Below are 22,689 nucleotides of genomic sequence, written 5' to 3'. Positions count from 1 at the left end.
TCGTGGTGCAGTGGTTAACGAATCCGACTAGGAACCATGAGGTTGCGGGTTTGGTCCCTGCCCTTGCTCAGTGGGTTAACGATCTGGCGTTGCCGTGAGCTGTGGTGTAGGTTGCAGACGCGGCTCGGATCCCGCGTTGCTGTGGCTCTGGCGTAGGCCGGTGGCTACAGCTCTGATTGGACCCCTAGCCTGGGAACCTCCATATGCCGCGGGAGTGGCCCAAAAAATAGCAAAAAATAATAATAATAATAATATATATATATATTTTTTGTCTTTTTAGGGCCACACCAATGGCACATGGAGATTCCTAGGCTAGGGGTTGAATTTGAGCTGTAGCTGCTGGCCTACGTCACAGCCACAGCAACGCCAGATCCAAGCTGTGTCTGTGGCCTACACCACAGCTCACAGCAACACCGAATCCTTAACCCACTGCATGAGGCCAGGGATCAAACTGTGTCCTCATGGATGCTAGTCAAATTCGTTTCTGCTAAGCTACAATGGGAACTCCTCTGTTAATAATATCTTAACCTATGAGAACATCTTATTTCCAGAAGCTTTCATGAACTACAACTTGATAAATTTTTTCTCTTTTTTTTGTCTCTTTTAGGGCTGCTCGCGCAGCACATGGAGATTCCCAGGCTAGGGATCTAATCGGCGCCGTAGCCGCCGGCCTACGACAGAGGACAGAGCCGTAGCAACATGGGATCCGAGCCTCGTCCGCAACCTATACCACAGCTCACAGCAACGCCAGATCCTTAACCCACTGGCAAGGCCAGGGATGGAACCCACAACCTCATGGTTCCTAGTCAGATTCGTTAACCACTGAGACATGGCAGGAACTCCCAACGTGATACATCTTAAATTTAAAACAAGTTGCCCAGGAATTAAAAGAACCAAGAGACCATATTAACAGTTACCAATTTTCTTTCATCATCTAGTTTAGTAATACTTATTATACTGGGGAGAAGTGTGTCAAAATCCCACCAACAACTTTTAAATAGGGAAAGTGAGCATGAAATACAATGAAAAGTTAGGAAATGACATTTTATTGGAAGTGTGCTACAGATCCATAATAGATTTGGAGATGGAACTCTGGAACCAAGATTTGCTGTAATGGCAAGGCTTTCACAGGTCTGGCCTAGACAAGGATAGGATAGCTGTGAAGGCGGCGCAGGCTGGCTATAGTCCATCTGCCACTGGAAATTCAACAAAACATTCCTAGCTGAAATCAAACCTAAAGTTTTCACTACTGCTTCAGGGGTCTAACTATCATTTATATTTCCAGATCTTCTTGTAAAGTACACAGCCCCCACTCAACTCTACACACAAATACCCATGGTTCTTTAATTTCTTCTATTCACTAATTGCATGAAGAATCATAGAAGTAAAAGTTTAGAGCATTTCACTTAATACAAAGCAAAACATTTACAATTATTCCTTCTAAAGTCACCGATATGTGCAGAAACCACAACTGAAAATGAATTGCCATATTAATCCACCATAAAAAAGAAACAAATAATGCCATTTGCAGCAACATGGATACAACTAGAGATTATCATACTAACTGAAGTCAGAAAGAGAAAAACAAATACCATCTGATATCACTTATATGTAGAATCTAAAATATGGCACAAATGAACTTATGTACAAATCAGAAACAGACTCAGAGACATAGAGAACAGTCTTCTGGTTGCCAAGTGGGAAGGGAGAGGGAGTGGGATGGACTGGGAATTTGGGGTTAGTAGATGCAAACTATTACAGTTAGAATGGATAAGCAATGAGGTCCTACTGTATATCACAGGGAACTATATCCAATCTGCTGGGATAAACTGTGATGGAAAATAATACAAATATATATATATATATATATATGATTGAGTCACTATGCTATACAGCAGAAATTGGCACAACGAGGTAAATCAATTATACTTTAAGAATAGGAGTTCCCATCGTGGTGCAGTGGTTAACAAATCCGACTGGGAACCATGAGGTTGCGGGTTCGATCCCTGGCCTTACTCAGTGGGTTAAGGATCCGGCGTTGCTGTGAGCTATGGTGTGGGTTGCAGACGTGACTCAGATCCCGCATTGCTGTGGCTCTGGCGTAGGCCGGTGGCTACAGCTCCAATTAGACCCCTAGCCTGGGATCCTCCATATGCTGCAGGAACAGCCCAAGAAATGGCAAAAAGACAAAAAAAAAAAAAAAGAATAAAAAATAAAGTTTTTACATTCTCACCAAAAAGAGTTCTATTTCTGATTTCACTTGTGCCATTGTATCATAAATAACTCTATTCAAAGGGATAAAGTATATAAACACTCACTATCTTCTCCTGGACAGGGCATTCCAGGACGTTCCGGTACACAAGGGAATACTGAAAGACAATAAACAAAAATTAACACAGCATATTTAAAAGATACAAATTACAGAGACTTTTAAATTCAAATATCAAATAAACTGACCCAGTTTTCAACCTGACCCTCTCTTTGACACAAGATACTTAGCATACAGTCAGTACTATTTTTGGAAGGGATCCATTTTAGTAAGGCCATAATGAAAGAAGTTCTTATAAACGTGAACATCTTTAAACAATTAATTAGAAGCTCAAAATACTCATTCCAGTCCTTGTTACATAATTAACTGATTTTTTGCCATTAGAAAAGTCAACTATTTCCTTAAATCCTTGTTGCCATGACAAGTTTGCTACAATGAAGAATTAAAATTACAAAATGTATACAAATATTAACATAAGCCATTCCTGTTTTTAAAAGGTGTATACAAAATTTAGGAATAAATTAACATTGAAAATAATGTAAGTTTTATCTTAGGAATCACATTATTTATAAAAATGCTAATTCAAATCATTTTTATAAAGAGATAGAATACAATGAAATCATATATTTATAAACATCTAGTCAACCATTTGCCATTTGTGATGTACAAAAGGACTTGGTTTAATATACAGCACGGAATATGGGAAGCACAATTCCTGATATGTTTTTACAAGATGAAATAGAAGCTAACTTCTGAAAATAGATCTGTGATATAGTATAAAAAGCAATAAAACTTAAACTGACTTCAATATACTGATCAGTCATTTCTTTAAAGTCCCCTGTAATCTTATTCTAGAAAGAGATGACCAAAGGATGACTTCTAAAGTTCTGCCAAGACAAGGGGAGTTCCTGTCGTGGCTCAGAGGAAACGAATTTGACTAGCATCTGTGAGGACACAGGTTCAATCCCTGGCCTCACTCAGTGGGTTAAGAATCTGGCATTGTCATGAGCTGTGGCGTAGGCTGCAGACGTGGCTTAGATCCTACATTGCTATGGCTATAGTGTAGACCAGCAGCTACAGCTCCGATTTGACCCCTAGCCTGGAAATCTCCATATGCTGCGGTACAGCCCTAAAAAGACAAAATAAATAAATAAATAAAGTTCTGCCAAGACAGAAACAGACTCACAGACTTTGAATAAACATGATTATCAGAGAGGACAGGTAGGAAGGAGGGACAGACAGCGGGGTTTGGGATTGGCATATGCACACTGTGGTATATGGAATGGCTGGCTAACAGGGACCTGCTATATAGCACAGGGAACTCTACCCAATATTCTATAATAATCTATATGGGAAAAAATATGAAAAAGAATCAGTGTATGTACATGTTTCACTGAATCACTTTATTGTACAGCAGAAATTATCACAACATTGTAAATCAACTATACTCAAAATAAAACTTTAAAAAGTGAAAAGAAAAAAAAAAAACAAGTTCTACCAAGATCTAAACAAACTGAATTACAAATTCTGACAGGAGACAAAAATCAAGCCACTATACTTTAAAAAACACACTGTAGGAGTTGCTGTTGTGATTCAGCATTAATGAACTTGACTAATATCCGTGAGGACACGGATTTGATCCCTGGCCTCACTCAGTGGGTTAAGGATCTGGCATTGCCATGAGCTGTGGTGTAGGTTGCAGATGCAGCTTGGATCTGGTGTTGCTGTGGCTGTGGCTGGCAGTTACAGCTCCAATTAGACCCCTAGCCTGGGAACTTCCATATGCTGTGGACACGGCCCTAAAAAAGACAAAAAATTAAAATTAAAATAAATTAAAAAAAAAAAAACACAGTGTAAAGGAAAGTACAAAGGAATAATAACAAAGTATTGAAAAGAGTTATTGTATTGAAGGGAGATTTATGTTTGCTTTAAGCTTTAAAGAGTTTCCTAGGTCTGGTCTCCTAAGGCTACCCAAAATATTACATGAAATACTGCCAATGTATTGCAGTTACATTAAGCATATTAAGTGGGTTCTGCATGATACAGAAAAATTTGAGGGGTGGCACAGCAGAATGAAAAGAAAACAGGTGTGGAATCAGAACGTCTAAATTTACAAGCCAGGTTTATAATGTACTAGTTATATGACTGCTGAGTTTAGGTCCTTCATTCTGTACCACTACCCACTTCTCAGGCCTGCTGACATTTAACACACTAATGTCTATGATACCTCTGTAAATAGTTTCATGGTTAACCCTTAAGCAAAAGAAAGGACATTTAAGACATCTTACCTTTCAAAATCGTTATTTGCATACATTACAAAACTGCAAGGGGATGACTTAGGTTCTATTGGGCTCGCAATTCTTAAATTCTACACTAAGATGATCATAGTTTAATATGTAAGAAGGGAGTTCCCGTCGTGGCGCAGTGGTTAATGAATCCAACTAGGAACCATGAGGTTGCGGGTTCGGTCCCTGCCCTTGCTCAGTGGGTTAATGATCCGGCGTTGCCGTGAGCTGTGGTGTAGGTTGCAGACGCGGCTCGGATCCCGCGTTGCTGTGGCTCTGGCATAGGCCGGTGGCTACAGCTCCGATTCAACCCCTAGCCTGGGAACCTCCATATGCCGCGGGAGCGGCCCAAGAAATAGCAACAACAACAACAACAACAACAACAAAAATATGTAAGAAGGCACACACAAATAACAAATTTTTCAAGATTATAAAAAGCTGACTGATTTTTGTCTTCTTTAGCATTTGAGGTACTACTGAATAAGGACAATTACACAGTAATGAGGGATAAAGATTAAGAAAATGAAAAATCTAGGGTTATCTAAAAAAAAAAATTACAGCTCTAAATTAATAAGAAATGACTATTCCTTTACCATGAATCAAGAGTTCAGAATCCTTGTTTAGCTCATAAAGCCTAAAGGCTTCTTCTAACTCCAACTGAGATGATACTGTACACGGGTCTCCTGAAAAATATAAAAAGCACAATAAAGCTCACTTTTGAAATCATCTAAATGTGATTAATAAATAATTGAAACTACATAAAACCTTCCAGAAAAAGAATTACATACACAGAGAGAAATAACTGATAAGGACACATCTTTTAGATATTTAAACAATTCTATTCTCTGAAGTAGGTAACATAACTTCCATCCCTAGTTCTACAAACTATTACATGAGATTCACAGATAGCAAACTTTATACATATGAAACCATTTAATTCTCAATAATTATACATATTCAAAATACAGCAAATAGAATCTATCCTAAGCACATTTTAGACTGTCAATGCAATTATGACTAAAAGCCAGGAATAAGCCTTCTGTTACCTGTTTCTTTAAAAGAAGACGTGAAAGTGGTTTCATTGCCACAGTATGGTCAATGGAAGTCTTTAATCATTTTATCAAATTTTTCCTTCACCTGAGAGCCTACTCACAGAAGGTTCACAGAAAGGAAACACAGCTACTAAAGTACTCTGGACTAGGAGTTCCTGTTGCGGCACAGCAGAAATGAATTTGACTAATAATGAGGATGCAGGTTCAATGAGGATACAGGTTCGATTCCTGGACTTGCTCTGTGGGTTAAGGATCCAGCATCGCCTTGAGCTGTGGGGTAAGTCGAAGATGCAGCTCGGAACCCACGTTGCTGTTGCTGTGGCATAGGCCGGCAGCTGCAGCTCCAATTTGACCCTTAGCCTGGTAACTGCCATATGCCACAGGTGAGGTCTTAAAAAGCAAAAAATGAAATGAAATGAAACGAAATTAAATAAAATACTCTGGACTAAAGAGTAGTCCTACTTGACTGCTTTTCAATGTAAATGCATAGTTTAGTAAACTCACACACAGAGAGGGGACGAAGAAACATTTCTCTTAGTCAACCAGCCAGTAAACTGAGTCAACACTGGAAATCAATGAGATGGCACGGCTCTCTGTACCATGGCATTCCTCAATGAAAAAGTCATTTCGAACATAGTTGGGGCCCGAGCTGGATTCTCCACACTGTCATCTTTTGGTCATTCCTGTGGTTACACCAAACATGAACACACAGGAGATGCCATCAATCCTGTCCAAACCTCAATCACTCTCAGCAGGGTCTACTACTTGAGTGGGTGAAGTCACCTCCTCTCCTGCCGACTGTAAGAAATGCGTGCCTCTGTTCTTTCCTCCAACTTGGCCACTGACTTCCTTTTATTTTCTCTGAGTGTTATTCCACTAATCTTCCTCAGTTCCGTCTTCACTTTTTTCTTTCCTTCCACTAGCTCTTCTTGGGCAAAGACATGTTTGAGTCTCCTCCTCAAAAACCTCTCTCCTGCTCAGGGTGCCATTCCATTCATTCTGAAGCCACAGGTCTCAAGAGTGAACTGCAGACTGAAACTGGAGAGGGTGAGTGAGAAGAAGGGGAAGGAAGAAAAAGGGGCAGGGTCCTTGATTGCAGCTTTTAGTCCAAACACTACTAAACTGCTGTATCTAAGGTGATGAAAGCAGCTGCTGAAATCAATGACATGTTTTGTCTTTATTCTGCTGACCATCTAACAATGTTGTCCACTGACTGTTTACAGAGATTTTGCATCTAGGCTTCTTAAACACTATTCTGCTGGCTTACCAACACTTCTTTTTAACTTTTTAGAATTTTTCAAACATATCATAAAATCCTGTTTCACCTGCACACTCACACACTTATCCCCTCCCCACCATGACATTTTGAGCAAATCCTTATAACCCTAGATTAAAATCCCTTAATATGGTCACAATATCATTATAAACCTATAAACGCTAGCAAAAATTCACCATAAAATATCCAAACATAAACATAGGGAAAGGAATGAACTTTTATCTTACATGAAAAGACAAAAATTAAGTAAAAAGCAATCAAATACCTAACTAAATCCAAGAGCTAAAACTATAAAACTTTTGGGAGAAAATACAGGGAGAAAACTTCATGACACTGGATTTGGCAATAATTTCTCAGATGACACCAAAAGCACTAGTTAGGAAAAAAAATTGGTCTACATCAAAATTAAAAATTTTTGTGCATAAAAGGACACTATCAAGACAGTGAAAAGACAACCCACTGGAGAAAGTATTTGCAATTCACCTACCTGATAAGGGATTAATATCATATATATATATATATATATATATATATATATAGAACTACAACTCAAAAAAAAAACAAAAAAACAAACAAACAAAAAAAACCAACACAATTTAAAAAAATGAGCAGGAGTTCCCGTCTTGGCTCAGTGGTTAATGAATCTGACTAGGAACCATGAAGATTCGGGTTCCATCCCTGGCCTTGGTCAGTGGGTTAAGGATCTGGCGTTGCCGTGAGCTATGGTGTAGGTTGCAGACGCGGCTAGGATACGGAGTTGCTGTGTCTCTGGTGTGGCCGGTGGCTACAGCTCCGATTAGACCCTTAGCCTGAGAACCTCCATATGCTGCAAGAGAGGCCCTAGAAAAGGCAAAAAGACAAAAAAATAGAAGAAAAAAAAAACGAGCAAAGGTTATTTCTCCAAAGAAGATATACAAATGGCCAATAAGCACATGAAAATATGCCCAACATCACTAATCATTAGGAAAATGCAAGTCAATGAGATCCCACTTCACATCCATAAGGATAGCTATTGTAAAACACAATCAATTGATGAATGGATAAATAAAACATGGTATCCATACAATTAGCCATTAAAAAAGCATTAAGTATTGTTACTCTATATATTATGTCTAGATCAGGCAAATCTACAGAAACAAGAAGTAGATTTGTGGTTTCCTAGGTCTGGGGACAGTAGATGTCTTATAAGCATCTTGATTTTTTAAAAAACTTAAACATCAAATCCAATTTTCTCTGGGCTCACTGGCTGTTTTTGATGTCCTAATGGGCTATTTCTACAAATTTTTCAAAAAAATCTTAAAAGCCTGAGCCAAATTCAACTTCCAGCAAACTGTGATTTCCACAATTCAAGTGACTTCCACAATCAGGGTGAAATTACTGCAGTAGTATGAATCAAAAAAACCCCAAAACTTAACCACCTCACTTTCTGAGTAACCTGAGGTAAACCACTTCTTTAAGATGGCCCCTGATTTCCTTAAATTCAGAAAAAAAGAAGAGATGAGACAAAAACTGATTAAATGCTATTTGTAGTGCACTGAGAGTATCTTAATGAAAAAGAACTTCAGAAATAAACACAAAAATGCACAAATGACACATTTAAAATACATATAAAATGAACAACTAAATTAAGATCCTTGCAAAGATTAAAAATCCCTATGAAAAATAAACAATTTTGCATCAGGATGACAGGATTATAGATGCAGTTTTTGAGGTTTTCTTTCATAACTTTAAAAGCTGACTTAATATTAAATTCTAAAACAGCATCTACAAGATACCAAAGGCCTAGAAAATCTTTAAGGAGTTGTGTGTATTGGAGAAAAATGCTGCATTCTCAATTCATATCAACCTAGATGGTTACATGCTCCCGGAACAAAAGAAGAAACCAGCCAAAGATTACAGACTGTATAAAATAGATAAATGTCATATTAAATAAATTATGTACTTAGTAAATTCCTGAGTCAGGCCTTTAAAAATGAACATCAAAAAATCTCCCAAAGAGGTGTCTTTCAGTACGTCATACAAGGTTCTCTTCTAGGTTCCAGATGGCATTGCTCTTGTGTGACTTAAGCAAAATTACTTCTTTGAGCTTTAATATTCTCCTATGTTAAAACAAGTGCTATTATTTATATTACAAGGATAATGGAAAAACTAAAGATCATATATTTAAAAGTGACTCATAGTATGCTTGGTTCATTGTAAGTATGGCTTTTATTATTGTACTTTGATTAAAGGCCATGAATGGAATTAACTATTTTCAAAGGTATCATAATAATCATATTTTTAAAATCAATTTTTCCCTTTTGCTAGACATTGTCTTTTTGCCAGACCAGTATCTGCTTGCTGTTGGTTGAAACCTAAGGCAGGTCAAATACCTGCTTTCAACACATACATAGAGATTGATGCTTTTGAATAACCACAAGGAAGTGTGAAAGTAAAAGTTAATCAATGACATTACGTATATTCAAATCTACTTTGTTTTTATTGGACTGAATGTCTGATTCAGGTATTACCTTTTTAGGCCAACTGTTTAATGTCTGATAAAAGCTAGCCACGTAATTCAGAAGTAAAACATTCCATCATGAATCAGCACAGTCATCATGAAACAAAGATGAGATAAAAGCTATTTTTCAAAGCCCACTCAATTACTAAAGTCCAAACTCATATCCTAAAACAGGCATACACTGAAAGTGAAATTTGCTTAGTTCAATGAATTTCAAGGTAATGAAATCATATATTAACCAGCAGGTCTGGTCTTTTTTTTTTTTTTTTAATGCATCTACATTTTCTTTTGACCTACAAAAACAAAGAAATAAATTAGAGCGTGAACCTCAAAGTGTTTGGTAAATATGTAAGATCCCATTATTTATGAGATAATTTTACAAGGTGCAAAACACGACACACATAGGTAACACTAGTTACAGGTATTTTAGACATGGCTGAATACAGTGCCCCACAGCTGAAAGAGCACAGACTGAAACCAAAGTTGGCAACCTTTAATATTTGCCTAAGACAGCACCACCACACTCCTCTTCCTGATCTTTGAGCCTTCCATAGATTTACAAATTCAGTCTCTGTTCCTATCAAGACCTTCCTATGGCCACCTTGCCTCTGAACACTGGGTTCAGGACACTGTATACAACTTCTGAAAGTCAGAGCACTCCTTATTTTAAGGGTTGCATTGCTTAAAATGTAGATTTGTGAAAATTTTCCAAGAATGCTATGGTGTTTAGGTGTTCATCCCTTCAATATCAGGCCCAGCCACAAATAATAATGGATTTCTGGCTTCTTGCTTCCTTCCTTCTTGAAGGTGGAAATCAGTGATTAACCAGAAGAATATGCCATCCTATCAAGCTGCCCATCCTCAATTTCCACTTCTGGAGAAAATAAACTAAGAGAAGGTGTATTTAACTCTCTACCTAAAACAACAGAAAAATGAGACAAATGAAAACATGGTTCAAGATATTGGAAAGCAAGCAATGAGGGATCAAATGTTTCCAAGTAACTTAAACGCATCCCAAAATAGAGCTCAAAAATATTTATACAGGAGCTCTTGCTATGGCACAGTGGGTTAAAGATCCGGCACTGTCCCTGAGACAGCGTGGGTTCAATCCCTGGCCTGGTGCAGTGGGTTAAGGATCTGGCATTGCCACAGCTGTGGCACAGTCACAGCTGCAGCTCAGATTGGATCCCTGGCCTTCGAACTTCCATATGCCACGTGGGCGGTCCAAAAAAAAAATTATACACATAAAATGTATTCAATGTGCAATAAAGCAAAAGTTACAATGCCCAGAATCTAATAAAATATAACCAGGCATGTGAAGAAGTGGGAAAATATGACCCATAACAGGAGAAAGATCAATTAATTGAAATTAACCACAAATTGACACCAATAGAAAGAACTTGGAGACAGGGACATTAGAAGAGTTAATAATAATTACATCCAATATGTTCAAAAGTTAAGGATATTGTGCATATTAAGTAAACATGGAAGACATTTTATTTTTTGCTTTTTAGGACTGCACCCACAGCATATGGAGGTTCCCAGGCTAGGGGTCAAATCAGAGCTACAACTGCCAGCCTACTCCACAGCCACAGCAACACAGGATGCAAGCCAAATCTTCGACCCACACCACAGCTCACAGCAACACCAGATCCTTAACCCACTAAGTGAGGCCAGGGATCTAACCCACAACCCCATGGTTCACAGTCGGATTCATTTCCGCTGTACCACAACAGGAACTCCCATGGAAGATATTTTAAAAGATCCCAATTAAATGTCTAAAAACAATGCTACAATGTCTAAAATAAAAAATACTCTAGAGGGAATGAATGGCAATTAGAAACTGTAGAGCAAAAGATTAGTGAACTCGAAGACATAGGAATAAAACTATACAAAAGGAAACGCAGAGGAAAAGACTAAAAAAGGAAAAAAATAAAAGAACAGAGCATTAGTGGACTTTATGACAAGTTTAGGAAACCTAACACACATGTAACTGGAGTCCTTCAAAGAGCAATCTGGTGACAGAAAAAATTTTTTGAAGAAATAATGGTCTTTTTCCAAATATGATGAAAACTGTAAATTCATGGGTCCAAGAAGATCAACAAATCTCAAGATAAGAAACATAAAGAAAATTAAACTAAGTCTCATCACTATCAAATTGCTTTATCTAGTGATAAAGAGAAAAATCTTAAAAGTAGCCAGCGACATGTTACATATGGAGAAACAAAGATAAAGATGACATAGCAAATTTTGCATCAGAAACAATGCAAGCAGTACAAAATCAGTGTAGTGAACAGTAAAAAAATATCAACCTACAATTATTTACCCAGCAAAATTATCTTTCAAAAACAAGGGTGACCTAGAGGCATATTCATAGAGACAGAAAGGCAATTCATAGAGAAAGTAAAAGAGTGGTTAGCAGGAGCTGGAAGAGGGGGAGTGGGAAGTTACTACTCATAGATATAGAGTTTTTAAGAGGATAAAAAGTTCCAAAAATGGGTAGTGAAGATGGTCACATAACATTCTGAATGTGCTTAAATGTCTCTGAATTGTACATTTTAAAAAGGTTAAATTGGGAATTTCCGTTGTGGCTTAGAGGAAATGAATATGATTAGCATCCATGAGGACACAGGTTCAATCCCTGGCCTCGCTCAGTGGGTTAAGGCTCCGGCATTGCTGTGAGCTGTGGTGTAGGTCACAGACACGGCTCAGATCCCGAGTTGCTGTGGCTGTGGTGTAGGCCAGCAGCTACAGCTCTGATTGGATCTCTAGCTTGGGAACCTCCATATGCTGTGGGTGCGGCCTTAAAAAGACAAACAAACAAACAAAAGAAGGCTAAATTGGTAAAAAAACAATTTATATTATGTATAGTTTATCACAACTTTTAAGAAGAGGAGTTACTGCTGTAGCACAAGGGGATCAGCAGCACCTCTGCTGCACCAGGACACAAGTTCAACCCCTGGCCCAGCACAATAGGTTAAAGGATCCAGCATTGTGTCAGCTGTGGTGTAGGTCACAACTTGCAGCTCAGATCTGATCCCTGGCCTAGGAACCCCATATGTCATGGAACACCTGCCCCCCCAAAAAAAAGAATTAAAAAAGGGGTATACTAGTTCTCTATCCACAGAGTGAACTTTAAGACATAAGGTCCAGTTAAAAAAAAAAAGGAAGTTTCAAAATAAATGTTGAATAATGAATGCCATTAATGGAATTTAACAGTACATGAAAATACTATACTTGGTCATATATATATATATGTATATATAGAGAGAAAGAACAGTGACAAATAAGTGGTTGTTTGGGGATGGAAGGACGGGAGTGAGAAAACAGTTTAGATTATTAACTTACCCTATGATGGTAGCTGGCTCTTAGAGAGGCAAAGATGACAATGCAATTGGAGACAGGTCTGGGAGAGGCTCTGATGGCCTCTCTTGCTGCATCTCTCAACACATCCCCACCCCACCACTTCAAGGGATTTCTCCCAAATGGGAGAAACGGTAGTAGTATAAACAGTAGCAGTCAGAATTTACAGAATATCTGGAGCACAGATATTTACTCTACAGATAATATAGTACAAATGTCCTCAAAACACATGCACAAAGATATTCCCTGCACCAATATTTTTGACAGACAAAGTGCAAACAATCCAAATATCCATCAAAAGGGGACCAGTTAAATAAATTATGGTATAAGATTGTTTTATAATACTACAAACACTTTAAGAGGAATGAGATAAGTCTACATGCACTGATGTGGAAAGCTATCTATAAGACGGTAAGTGAAAATGCTTCTATAATATTAGTCCATTTTTAAGAGAGAAAAACATTGTTATCCTATCCCTTCTAGTTGTATATTCACAGAAAAAAGATACCATCAATTTGTTCATGGCAGCTATTTCTGGAATCTGAAGATTCCCAGAGATCTTTCTCCTTCAAATAAATCAGTATTTTTGTTTTAAAAGCATCCATTATTCTCAGTAACAACTTCAATAAGAACCAAAATACCCAAAGGCTAGTTTCCAGTAAAAAAGAAGTGACAATAGAAACACAGTTAAATTTAAACCAGGTAATCAGACCTTGAATAAATTAGAAATTTATAGAATTAAAAATTTAGAAAGTAATTATTAGGTTTGAAGTTTAAAAAGTTATATCCCTAAGGAAAAACTATCACAGGTAAAATGTGATGAAATAAAAAGTCACATTTATCATTCTCTGTACCACACACTGCCTCACTGCATATAAGAACAGGGATGTGATTATTACAAAATTACTATTCATTCTAAGATATTTAGGTTAAGCAAACCAATTTTTCAACATGCACATCAAATCTGCAAAACTGGTTTTGAACACAAAGAAAAAGAGCAGTTGTCATAAACCTGTTTAAAGAAATGAAGTAAGCTTAGGATCTTTATTTGCTCTAATTAAAACCCCACAATTAGAGGAGTTCCTGTCATGGCTCAGCGGAAACGAATCTGACTAGTATCCATGAGGATGCAGATTTTTTCCCTCACTTCACTCAGTGGGTTAAGAATCCAGCACTGCCGTGAGCTATGGTGTAGGCTGCAGACATGGCTTGGATTCTCAGTTGCTGTGGTGGTGGTGTAGGCTGGCAGCTATAGCTCGGGTTTGACCCCTAGCCTGGGAAACTCCATATGCTGTGTGTGCGGCCCTGAAAGACAAAAAACTCCACAATTAAATGTTTAGCTTTTAGAACAATGTTTCTCTGAAATCTCAGAAATCAAATTACTGTCTTTTGTCCTCCCTGAAAGACAAAAAAACAAACAAAAAACCCCACAATTAAATGTTTAGCTTCTAGAACAATGTTTCTCTGAAATCTCAGAAATCAAATTAGAGTACTGTCTTCCACTGATCCTAGGGAAAATTTCTTCTCCATATAAGCATGCCCCAACGCTACATGACTAAAAATAAAGGTGAAAAACTACAACTGAAAAATAACTGCAAGGAATTTAAAAATAATTACTACTGGCTCTGTATGCCTAAAATTAAGAAAAGACTGGTATCAGAATTAACCAGGGCAAGAAGGATCGCATGGAAATCAGCAGACCTTAATGAAAAGTTTAAACTTTTACTTGAATGAGGCAAAGGCTACGGTTTTATAGTTTTCCCCAGAAAATAAGGACACTTACTAGCTATTTAGAGAGAAAGAAATATGAGTTGCATTATAAAAGGAAAAGACTGCTCTGTCAGAGAATTTAATTTAATTTACTATGTGAATCCGTTAATTAAAATACATTATTAGGTTAAGAAAAAAATAAGAATAAACTGCGACTCCCAATGCTTAACTCTCTAATAACTGATATAAAACTAACTGGGGAAAGGCTTGCTACTGCCCTTTTGTACAATTCACAAGTATTTTTTGAGCATACTGTTACTGAGTACTGCTCTAGGCACTAGAACACCACGGAAAAGACAAGATCTCTGCTTTTATGAAGCTTACATTCCACATACAAATATGATACAAAGTGAATAGGGGTCAAGAGGATATGACATTTAAGACCTGAAAAGACAAGAAAGAGACAGTCATGTGATAATCTGGGAACTAGCTCTCCAGACAAAGAAGACAAAGGCCTAAAGGTACTATAAAAAAAACTTAATGGATTGTCTCTAAACCAATTTCTTTTGATAAAATGCATTATCTAGTGATTCCATGAGTACTACATTTTGAAAACCACTGAATGAAAAAATCCTAAGAGGCAAATAAAGGACATGAAATGATCAAAACAGGATTAAAATGAGAGTAACACTAGCTCATGGTAAGAATCAGTTTATTGATGTTAACTATATTCCATACACTTTACTAAATTACATAGTCTCATTTTTCAGGCTACAGACATACTGTGAAATATCCACATCATTTATAACTAACAATACTTTAAACAAACCTTTTGATAGAGTGGGTCAAAAAGAGGTGAAAAAGATGAAGATACTCACTCTTACTCTTAAGCAGTATAAAATTTAAAATACAAGCTAGCATTTCACTTACTAGATTTTCTTTCTTTTTTTTTTTTTTTGTCTTTTTGCCTTTTCCAGGGCGGCTTCCCGCGGCATATGGAGATTCCCAGGCTGGGGGTTGAGTCGGAGTTGCAGCCGCCAGCCTACGCCAGAGCCACAGCAAAGCAGGATCCGAGACACGTCTGCAACCTACACCACAGCTCAAGGCAACGCCGGATCCCCAACCCACTGAGCAAGGCCAGGAACTGAACCCGCAATCCCATGGCTCCCAGTTGGATTCGCCAACCACTGTGCCACAACGGGAACTCCTAGATTTTCAAAAACTGTTAATGACTCATAATATCTGAGGCTAGTGAAGGGAAGAGTGAAGCGATGCTCTCATTCAATGCAGTCATGCCAGAAACTAGGTAGCAAACTGTCATTAGCTACTGAAATTTATAATGTGCTTATTCTCCACATTTGCTGGAGTCCCATACAATCGCACAAAATTACATATTAAAATGTTCATTACAGGAGTTCCTGCTGTGGTGCAGTGGGTTAAGAATCTGACTACAGAAGCTTAGGTTGCTGCAGAGGCACGGGTTCAATGCCCAGCCTGGTGCAGTGGGTTAAAGGATCTGATGCTCTCGTAGCTGTGGCATTGGTGGCAGCTGTAGCCTGGAGTCAATCCCTGGTCCAGAAACTTCCATATGCTGCACATATGGCCATTTAAAAAAAATGTATATTGTATACTATTTATAGTATTAAAAACCTAGAAACAGTTCAAATGTCCATCAATAAGGGATTATATAAATAAATCATGAAATATCTACAATATGGAATACGTGGCAGGTTTTTTTTTAAATGATGATGCAAACTCATGCACCCTGAAATGAAAAAATGCCAATACATAACATAAAAGGAAAACACTATTTTTTGTTTTGTTTTGTTTTGCTTTTTAGGGCCAAACAGCAACATACAGAAGTTCTCAGGCTAGGGGTCAAATAGGAGCTACAGCTGCAGGCCTACACCACAGCCATAGCAAAACGGGATCTGAGCTGCATCTGTGACCTAACACCACAGCTCACAGCAACTCAGGCTCCTTAACCCACTGAGCGAGGCCAGGAATTGAACCTATGTCCTCATGGATACTAGTCAAATTCGTGTCCGCCACGATGGGAACTCCAAAAGGAAAATATTGTTAAATGGTTTATATATCATTCTTTTAGTGTGAAAAATGTGTGCATATGAATAACATATAGAAACAAAAAATGTATATGCAATATGAATAGAATATATCTCTACATACTAAGCTGTTACTAAGCTGTGGTTTCCTCTCTTAGGGCTAGGATTGGTGAGGGAAGAGAGAAGATAAAGGGCAAACAGTACACTTCTTTTTTATTTTTTCTTCCAGTTTTATTGAGATATAATTGACATGTAGCACTGTGTTAATTTAAGGTGTACAGCATAACGATCTGACATATACATCATGGAATGGTCATCACAATAAGTTTAGTGAACATACATCATCTCATATAGATAAAAAATTAAAATAGAAAAAAATTTTTTCTTGTGATGAGCAGTTAGGATTTACTCTAGCAACTTTCAACTATAACATAGAGCAGTATTAATTATATTTATCATGTTGGACATACATCCCTTGTACCAGAAGACTTCTTTTTAAATTTCATAATCATCTCTACTAATTTTTTTCCCCAGTGAAAATAGTATTACTTTAGAGAAATCTTTTAAAATGTCCTTGAAAAATGAAAATGGGTTTCAGTTTACCCACAACTGAAGCTGGAATAATATCTTTCCAGGGCTCTTCATACCAGAGAACACAGAAATGGCCCCAAATATTGAGTTAAATATTATAATGACATTCCTTAAAAAGAAATTCTATGGGTATTATAATTAATAGAAAACCATTATACAAAACTAATATATTCGGAGTAACTTTTAACTACACTTCAGTGATACTCCATCATGTAAAATGAAGTCTAATATGGCTTGCAAAAAGCCTTCTGGGATCTAGTCCTACGCTTCTTAAATTCATGCAACTCCCACCCACACCCCAGCAGATCCTATAAAAATGTAGTTTCTGATTCAGTAGTCTGTGATGAGGCCTGAGAGTCCTCTTTTCTATTAAGTTTCACACACCACACTTTGAATAGCAAGAATATAGACCAAGATCCTCACCACTCCTTATACTTTATAAAATTAATCTTTTTTAATGTATAAACTAGTTTTATTTTTGATATTTGTTCCACAAAAGCGTTAATTTTCTTAAAAAGTAGATTAAGGCATTCCCATTGTGGCTCAGTGGTTAACGAATCCAACTAGAAACCATGAGGTTTTGGGTTTGATCCCTGGCCTTGCTCAGTGGGTCAAGGATCTGGGGTTGCCCTGAGCTGTGGTGTAGGCGCGGCTCAGATTCCGTGTTGCTGTGGCTCTGGCATAGGCCTGTGGCTACAGATCCAATTAGACCCCTAGCCTGGAAATCTCCATATGCCGAAGAAGCAGCCCTAGAAAAGGCAAAAAGACAAAAAAAAAAAAAGTAAATTAACATCAAATTTCAATTTATTTTTATTTTTTTGTCTTTTGTCTTTTTAGGGCCGAACCTGAGGCATATGGGAGGTTCCCAAGCTTGGTGTCTAATTGGAGCTGTAGCTGCCGGCCTACACCAAAGCCACAGCAACGCCAGATCCGAGTTGCGTCTTCAATCTACACCACAGCTCACAGCAACGCCACAACCTTAACCTACTGAGTGAGGCCAGGGATCAAACCTGCAATCTCATGGCTCCTAGTCAGATTTGTTTCCACTGTACCAGACAGGAACTCCCCCAAATCTCAATTTTAAACAAGTCCTTTTGGGGCAGCAATAATAGCCCTTATGAACAATCAGCATCTTATCTGAATAGCAATTGAGTAATACTTTAATGATTCTTTGGGAAAAGTTATCTTTTAAAAAATAGTATTGGCATAATTAGGTCCCCACTGTTTCTGGTTAAGGGCTTAAATGCAAAAAAACCCCCTCCACCTCTAAGTTTCCACCGCAACCCATAAAGTTGCCAAATTCACCTCTATGACCTCTTTGTAATCCCACAGGCTGCATTTCTTGTTTAGTAAGGACCTTTTTCACTTCACATTATGCCCATTAATACTGTGGTATTTCTCAACAATAATTTTATCAGCTGTATCATAATCATCAAAAGTTAACAAAAGCAGGGAGTTTCCGCTGAGGTGCAGCTGGTAAAGGGTCCAATGCTCTATCTGTGATGGCACAGGTTCAATGCCTGGTTCAGTGGGTTAAGGATCTGGCATTGCCACAGCTGTGGCATAGGTTGCAGCTGTGGCTTAGACTGGATCCCTGGCCCAAAAACTTCTATATGCTGCAGGTCCTCTCTTTTCTCCACTCTGTCTTTTGTAACGTCCATGGTTTCAATTGTGCCATACTTTTCAAAGGAATCTCTTAAATTATATTCTTCTGTACCTTCTTTAATACTACCAACAAAAATTTTTTGCACTGTTAGATGAGCACCAGGCTTTACAGAATCCTCTCTAGTAACTGTTGTCTTCGGTTCCACCATGTACCCATCAATCTTGTACTGTCAACACTCATTGCTGAATCCCCCTCTTTGACATTAGAGTTAAGTCACAAAACTAAAAGTCCTAGAACCTTTTCTTTGGGGGTTTCTCATCATCACACAATCTGTAATTGTGCCCCATTTCTCAAAACGATCTCTTAAGCTATCATCTGTAATTTCAATAAACAGTTTTCTCAGCAACTCTAGTTTCTCGGGATCAGGGCCCTCTTCCCTCCAGCAGCAGCTGGAGTCAGGCTTAGGGTGACTGGCTGGAGGTTGTACCTCCATTTTGAGACCTGACTGGCCTCTTACAACTAGATTTCGGCATGAGATGGGGAGAAAGAGGCCTCCCACACTTTACATCTAGTGAATTACTGCTTTTCCCCACACAGCATGTTCTTAATACCTCCCTTCGTACCTTTATCTTATTCTTTCTTTGTGGATGTTTCTACCCTCACCTACTCCACCTTCAAAAACTTTTACTCTAGGGAGTTCCTGTTGTGGTGCAGTAGAAATGAGTTCAACTAGTATCCAGGAGGATGCAGGTTTAATCCCTGGCCACCTCACTCAGTGGGTTAAGGATCTAGTGTTACCGTAGGTTGCAGATGTGGCTCGGATCCTGTGTTGCTATGGCTGTGGTGTAGGCCGATGACTACAGCTCTCATTGGACCCCTAGCCTGGGAATTTCCATATGCCAACAGTGTGGCCACTCTTACTCTGTTACAGGCTTAGTTCAAACTCTGCAGGTATTTCAGGCAGATGTAGATGTTGTTTCTTTTGTATTCCCAGGCCTCTATGCATTTCTGTTCAACTTACCACGTTTGTTATTCACATGTCCATCTTTCTGTGAGACTAGGAGTTGAGGATAGAAAATATCTATCCTCACCACACAGATATTCAATTAATGTTTTCTGTATACAAGCCATTAAGGCAGCAAGCTTCTGCCACTACATTTGAAGTAATGGTTGTCACAATCATTTTTATTCTATAACATTCTCTTTTAAAGAATTTTTTCTTTCAAGTATTTTTCAGTGAAAATAATGTCAAATTATTGCAAGTAATCTCTTAAAACATAAGGCAATATTCAAAATTAAACAAAAATGTAACACTTTTTGATGAGATGTTACCTTATTTCTAGAAAAAAGTCACATTAATTTCACTCTATTTGGGGTTAAAAAGGACAAAACAAAGATTGTACCCTTAGTACTCTTTTAATTTAAACATTAAAAAAAGAACGGCATCAAGTTTCTAATACACATTTTCTCCCTTAAATTACAACTTTTATTAAAACAATGTTTTTTTAAAAAAACAAATGAAAGAATAGTATCTTAAGTGAAATGCTCACAAAGGCAGCCCTCTCTTTACCACTCACCTTCCTCATCTATCCATTTCATGGTGAAAAGCTGTTCATTGTCAAAAGAACACATGTCTCGAACCTCATTGCAAAGGCCTTCAAAAGAGATGGAAGGTTCAAAATGTGTTATCATGATATCCCTGGAAAAAAAAAGGAGTTTTAAGTTAGACAATGGTTAAAACTAATAATGCTTGGAGTTCCCATTGTGGCCCAGTGGCTTGAGAACTGAACTGGTGTCCATGAGGATGTGGGTTTGATTCCTGGCCTCACTCAGTGGGTTGAGGATTCAGTGTTGCCACAGGCTGTGGTGTAGGTTGCAGATGAGGATCAGATCCCATGCTGCTGCGGCTGTGGCATAGGCCAGCAGCTGCAGCTCCAATTCAACCCCTGGCCCAGGAACTTCCATATGCTTCATGGGAAGCCCTAAAAAAGAATGAAACAAAACAAATAAAAAAACCACAAAAAAACCTAAAATGGTCTACAGATTACCAACAAAGGACTTCAGCATTTTGTGTGTGCCTCAACATATACTGCTTCCAATAAACCATCTACGTAAAAAGTAAAATACTGGAGTTCCCTTTCAGCACAACGGGTTAAAGATCCAGAATTGTCACTGCAATGGTTTGTGTTGCTGCTATGGCATGGGTTTGATCTCTGGCCCAGGAGCTCCCACAGGCTGTGGGTGTGGCCAAAAAAATAAAAAATAAACAAAATAGGAGTTCCCGTTGTGGTGCAGTGGTTAATGAATCCGACTAGGAACCATGAGGTTTCGGGTTTGATCCCTGCCCTTGCCTGGGAACCTCCATATGCCACGGGAATGGCCCAAGAAATGGCAAAAAGGCAATAAATAAATAAATAAATAAATAAATAAACAAACAAATAAAATAATGCTTAAAAATAAAAATAATAAGACTCTCCAAGAAGAGGAGAGAAAAAACCCAAATGAACAAAATCAGAAATAAAAAAGGAGAAGTCACAACAGATACTACAGAAATACAAAAAAACCATGAGAGAATACTATGAACAATTGTATGCCACCAAATTTGACAACCTAGAAGAAATGGACAAATTTCTAGAGACTTAAACAGCCTGCCAAAACTGAATCAAGAAGAAATAGATCAACTGAACAGACCACTCACTAAAAACGATATTGAACATGTCATAAAAACACTCCCTATAAATAAAAGTCCAGGACCAGATGACTTCACAGGTGAATTCTACCAAACTCACAAAGAGGAACTTATACCCATCCTCCTTAAACTTTTTCAAAAGGTTGAAGAAGGAACACTCCCAAAGACATTCTATGATGCTACCATCACCCTAATTCCAAAACCAAAGACACCCCCAAAAAAGAAAACTATAAGCCAACATCTTTGATGAATATAGATACAAAAATTCTCAACAAAATTTTACCATCTGAATCCAACGACATATAAAAAAAGATCATAGACCACAACCAGGTGGGATTCATCCCACATGTGCAAGGATGGTTCAACATATGCAAATCAATCAATGTCATATACCACATTAACAAAAGAAAAGTTAAAAACCACATGACGACCTCAGTAGATGCAGAAAAAGCATTTGACAAAGTCCAACATCATTCATAATCAAAACTCTTACCAAAGTGGGTACAGAGGGAACATACCTTAACATAATCAAAGCCATTTATGACAAACCCATAGCAAATATAATACTCAATAGAGAAAAGCTAAAAGCCTTCCCACTAAAATTTGGAACAAGACAGGGATGTCCACTCTCACCACTGTTATTCAACATAGTACTGGAAGTCCTAGCCACAGCAATCAGACAAACAAAAGAAATAAAAGGCATCCAAATAGGAAGAGAAGAGGTAAAACTCTCACTGTATGCAGAAGACATGATACTATATACATAGAAAACTCTAAGGACTCAACCCCAAAACTACTTGAACTGATCAACAAATTCAGCCAAGTAGCAGGATATAAGATTAAGGTTCAGAAATCAGTCACATTTCTATATACTAACAATGAAATACTAGAAAAGGAATACAAAAATACAATACGTTTTAAAACTGCCCCCCAAAAAATCAAATACCTGGGAATACACCTGACCAAGGAGGTAAAGGACTTATATGCCGAAAACTATAAAACATTAATCAATGAAATTAAAGAAGATATAAAGAAATGGAAAGACGTTCCATGCTACTGTGCTGGAAAAATTAATATTGTAAAAATGGCCATACTACCCAAAGCAACCTACAGATTCAATGCAATCCCTATCAAATTACCCATGACATCTTTAACAGAACTAGAACAAACAATCCAAAAATTTATATCGAACCACAAAAGACCCAGAATTGCCAAAGCAATCCTGAGAAACAAAAACCAAGCAGGAGGTATAACTCTCTCAGACCTCAGGCAATATTACAAAGCC

At 37.8% G+C, this 22,689-nt stretch overlaps 1 protein-coding gene across 1 annotated transcript in view; it reads right to left on the bottom strand.

The window, feature by feature from the left end:
• The window catches only part of PRKCI (protein kinase C iota), an 81,496-nt gene that overhangs the window by 41,629 nt on the left and 17,178 nt on the right, over positions 1-22,689 (bottom strand). Inside the window, exons 2-4 of the mRNA XM_047786357.1 lie at positions 20,293-20,414; positions 5,148-5,237; positions 2,319-2,369 (exon numbers count right to left, since the gene is read on the bottom strand). Of these exons, the coding sequence (XP_047642313.1) occupies positions 2,319-2,369; positions 5,148-5,237; positions 20,293-20,414 (263 nt within the window). The remainder of the gene's footprint in view (positions 1-2,318; positions 2,370-5,147; positions 5,238-20,292; positions 20,415-22,689) is intronic.

The sequence above is a fragment of the Phacochoerus africanus genome, chromosome 1 (genome assembly GCF_016906955.1).
Source record: "Phacochoerus africanus isolate WHEZ1 chromosome 1, ROS_Pafr_v1, whole genome shotgun sequence".
Classification (NCBI taxonomy): Eukaryota; Metazoa; Chordata; class Mammalia; order Artiodactyla; family Suidae; genus Phacochoerus; species Phacochoerus africanus.
The sequence above is the reverse complement of the archived record's forward strand: the minus strand, read 5'-3'. Positions and strand labels throughout refer to the sequence as shown.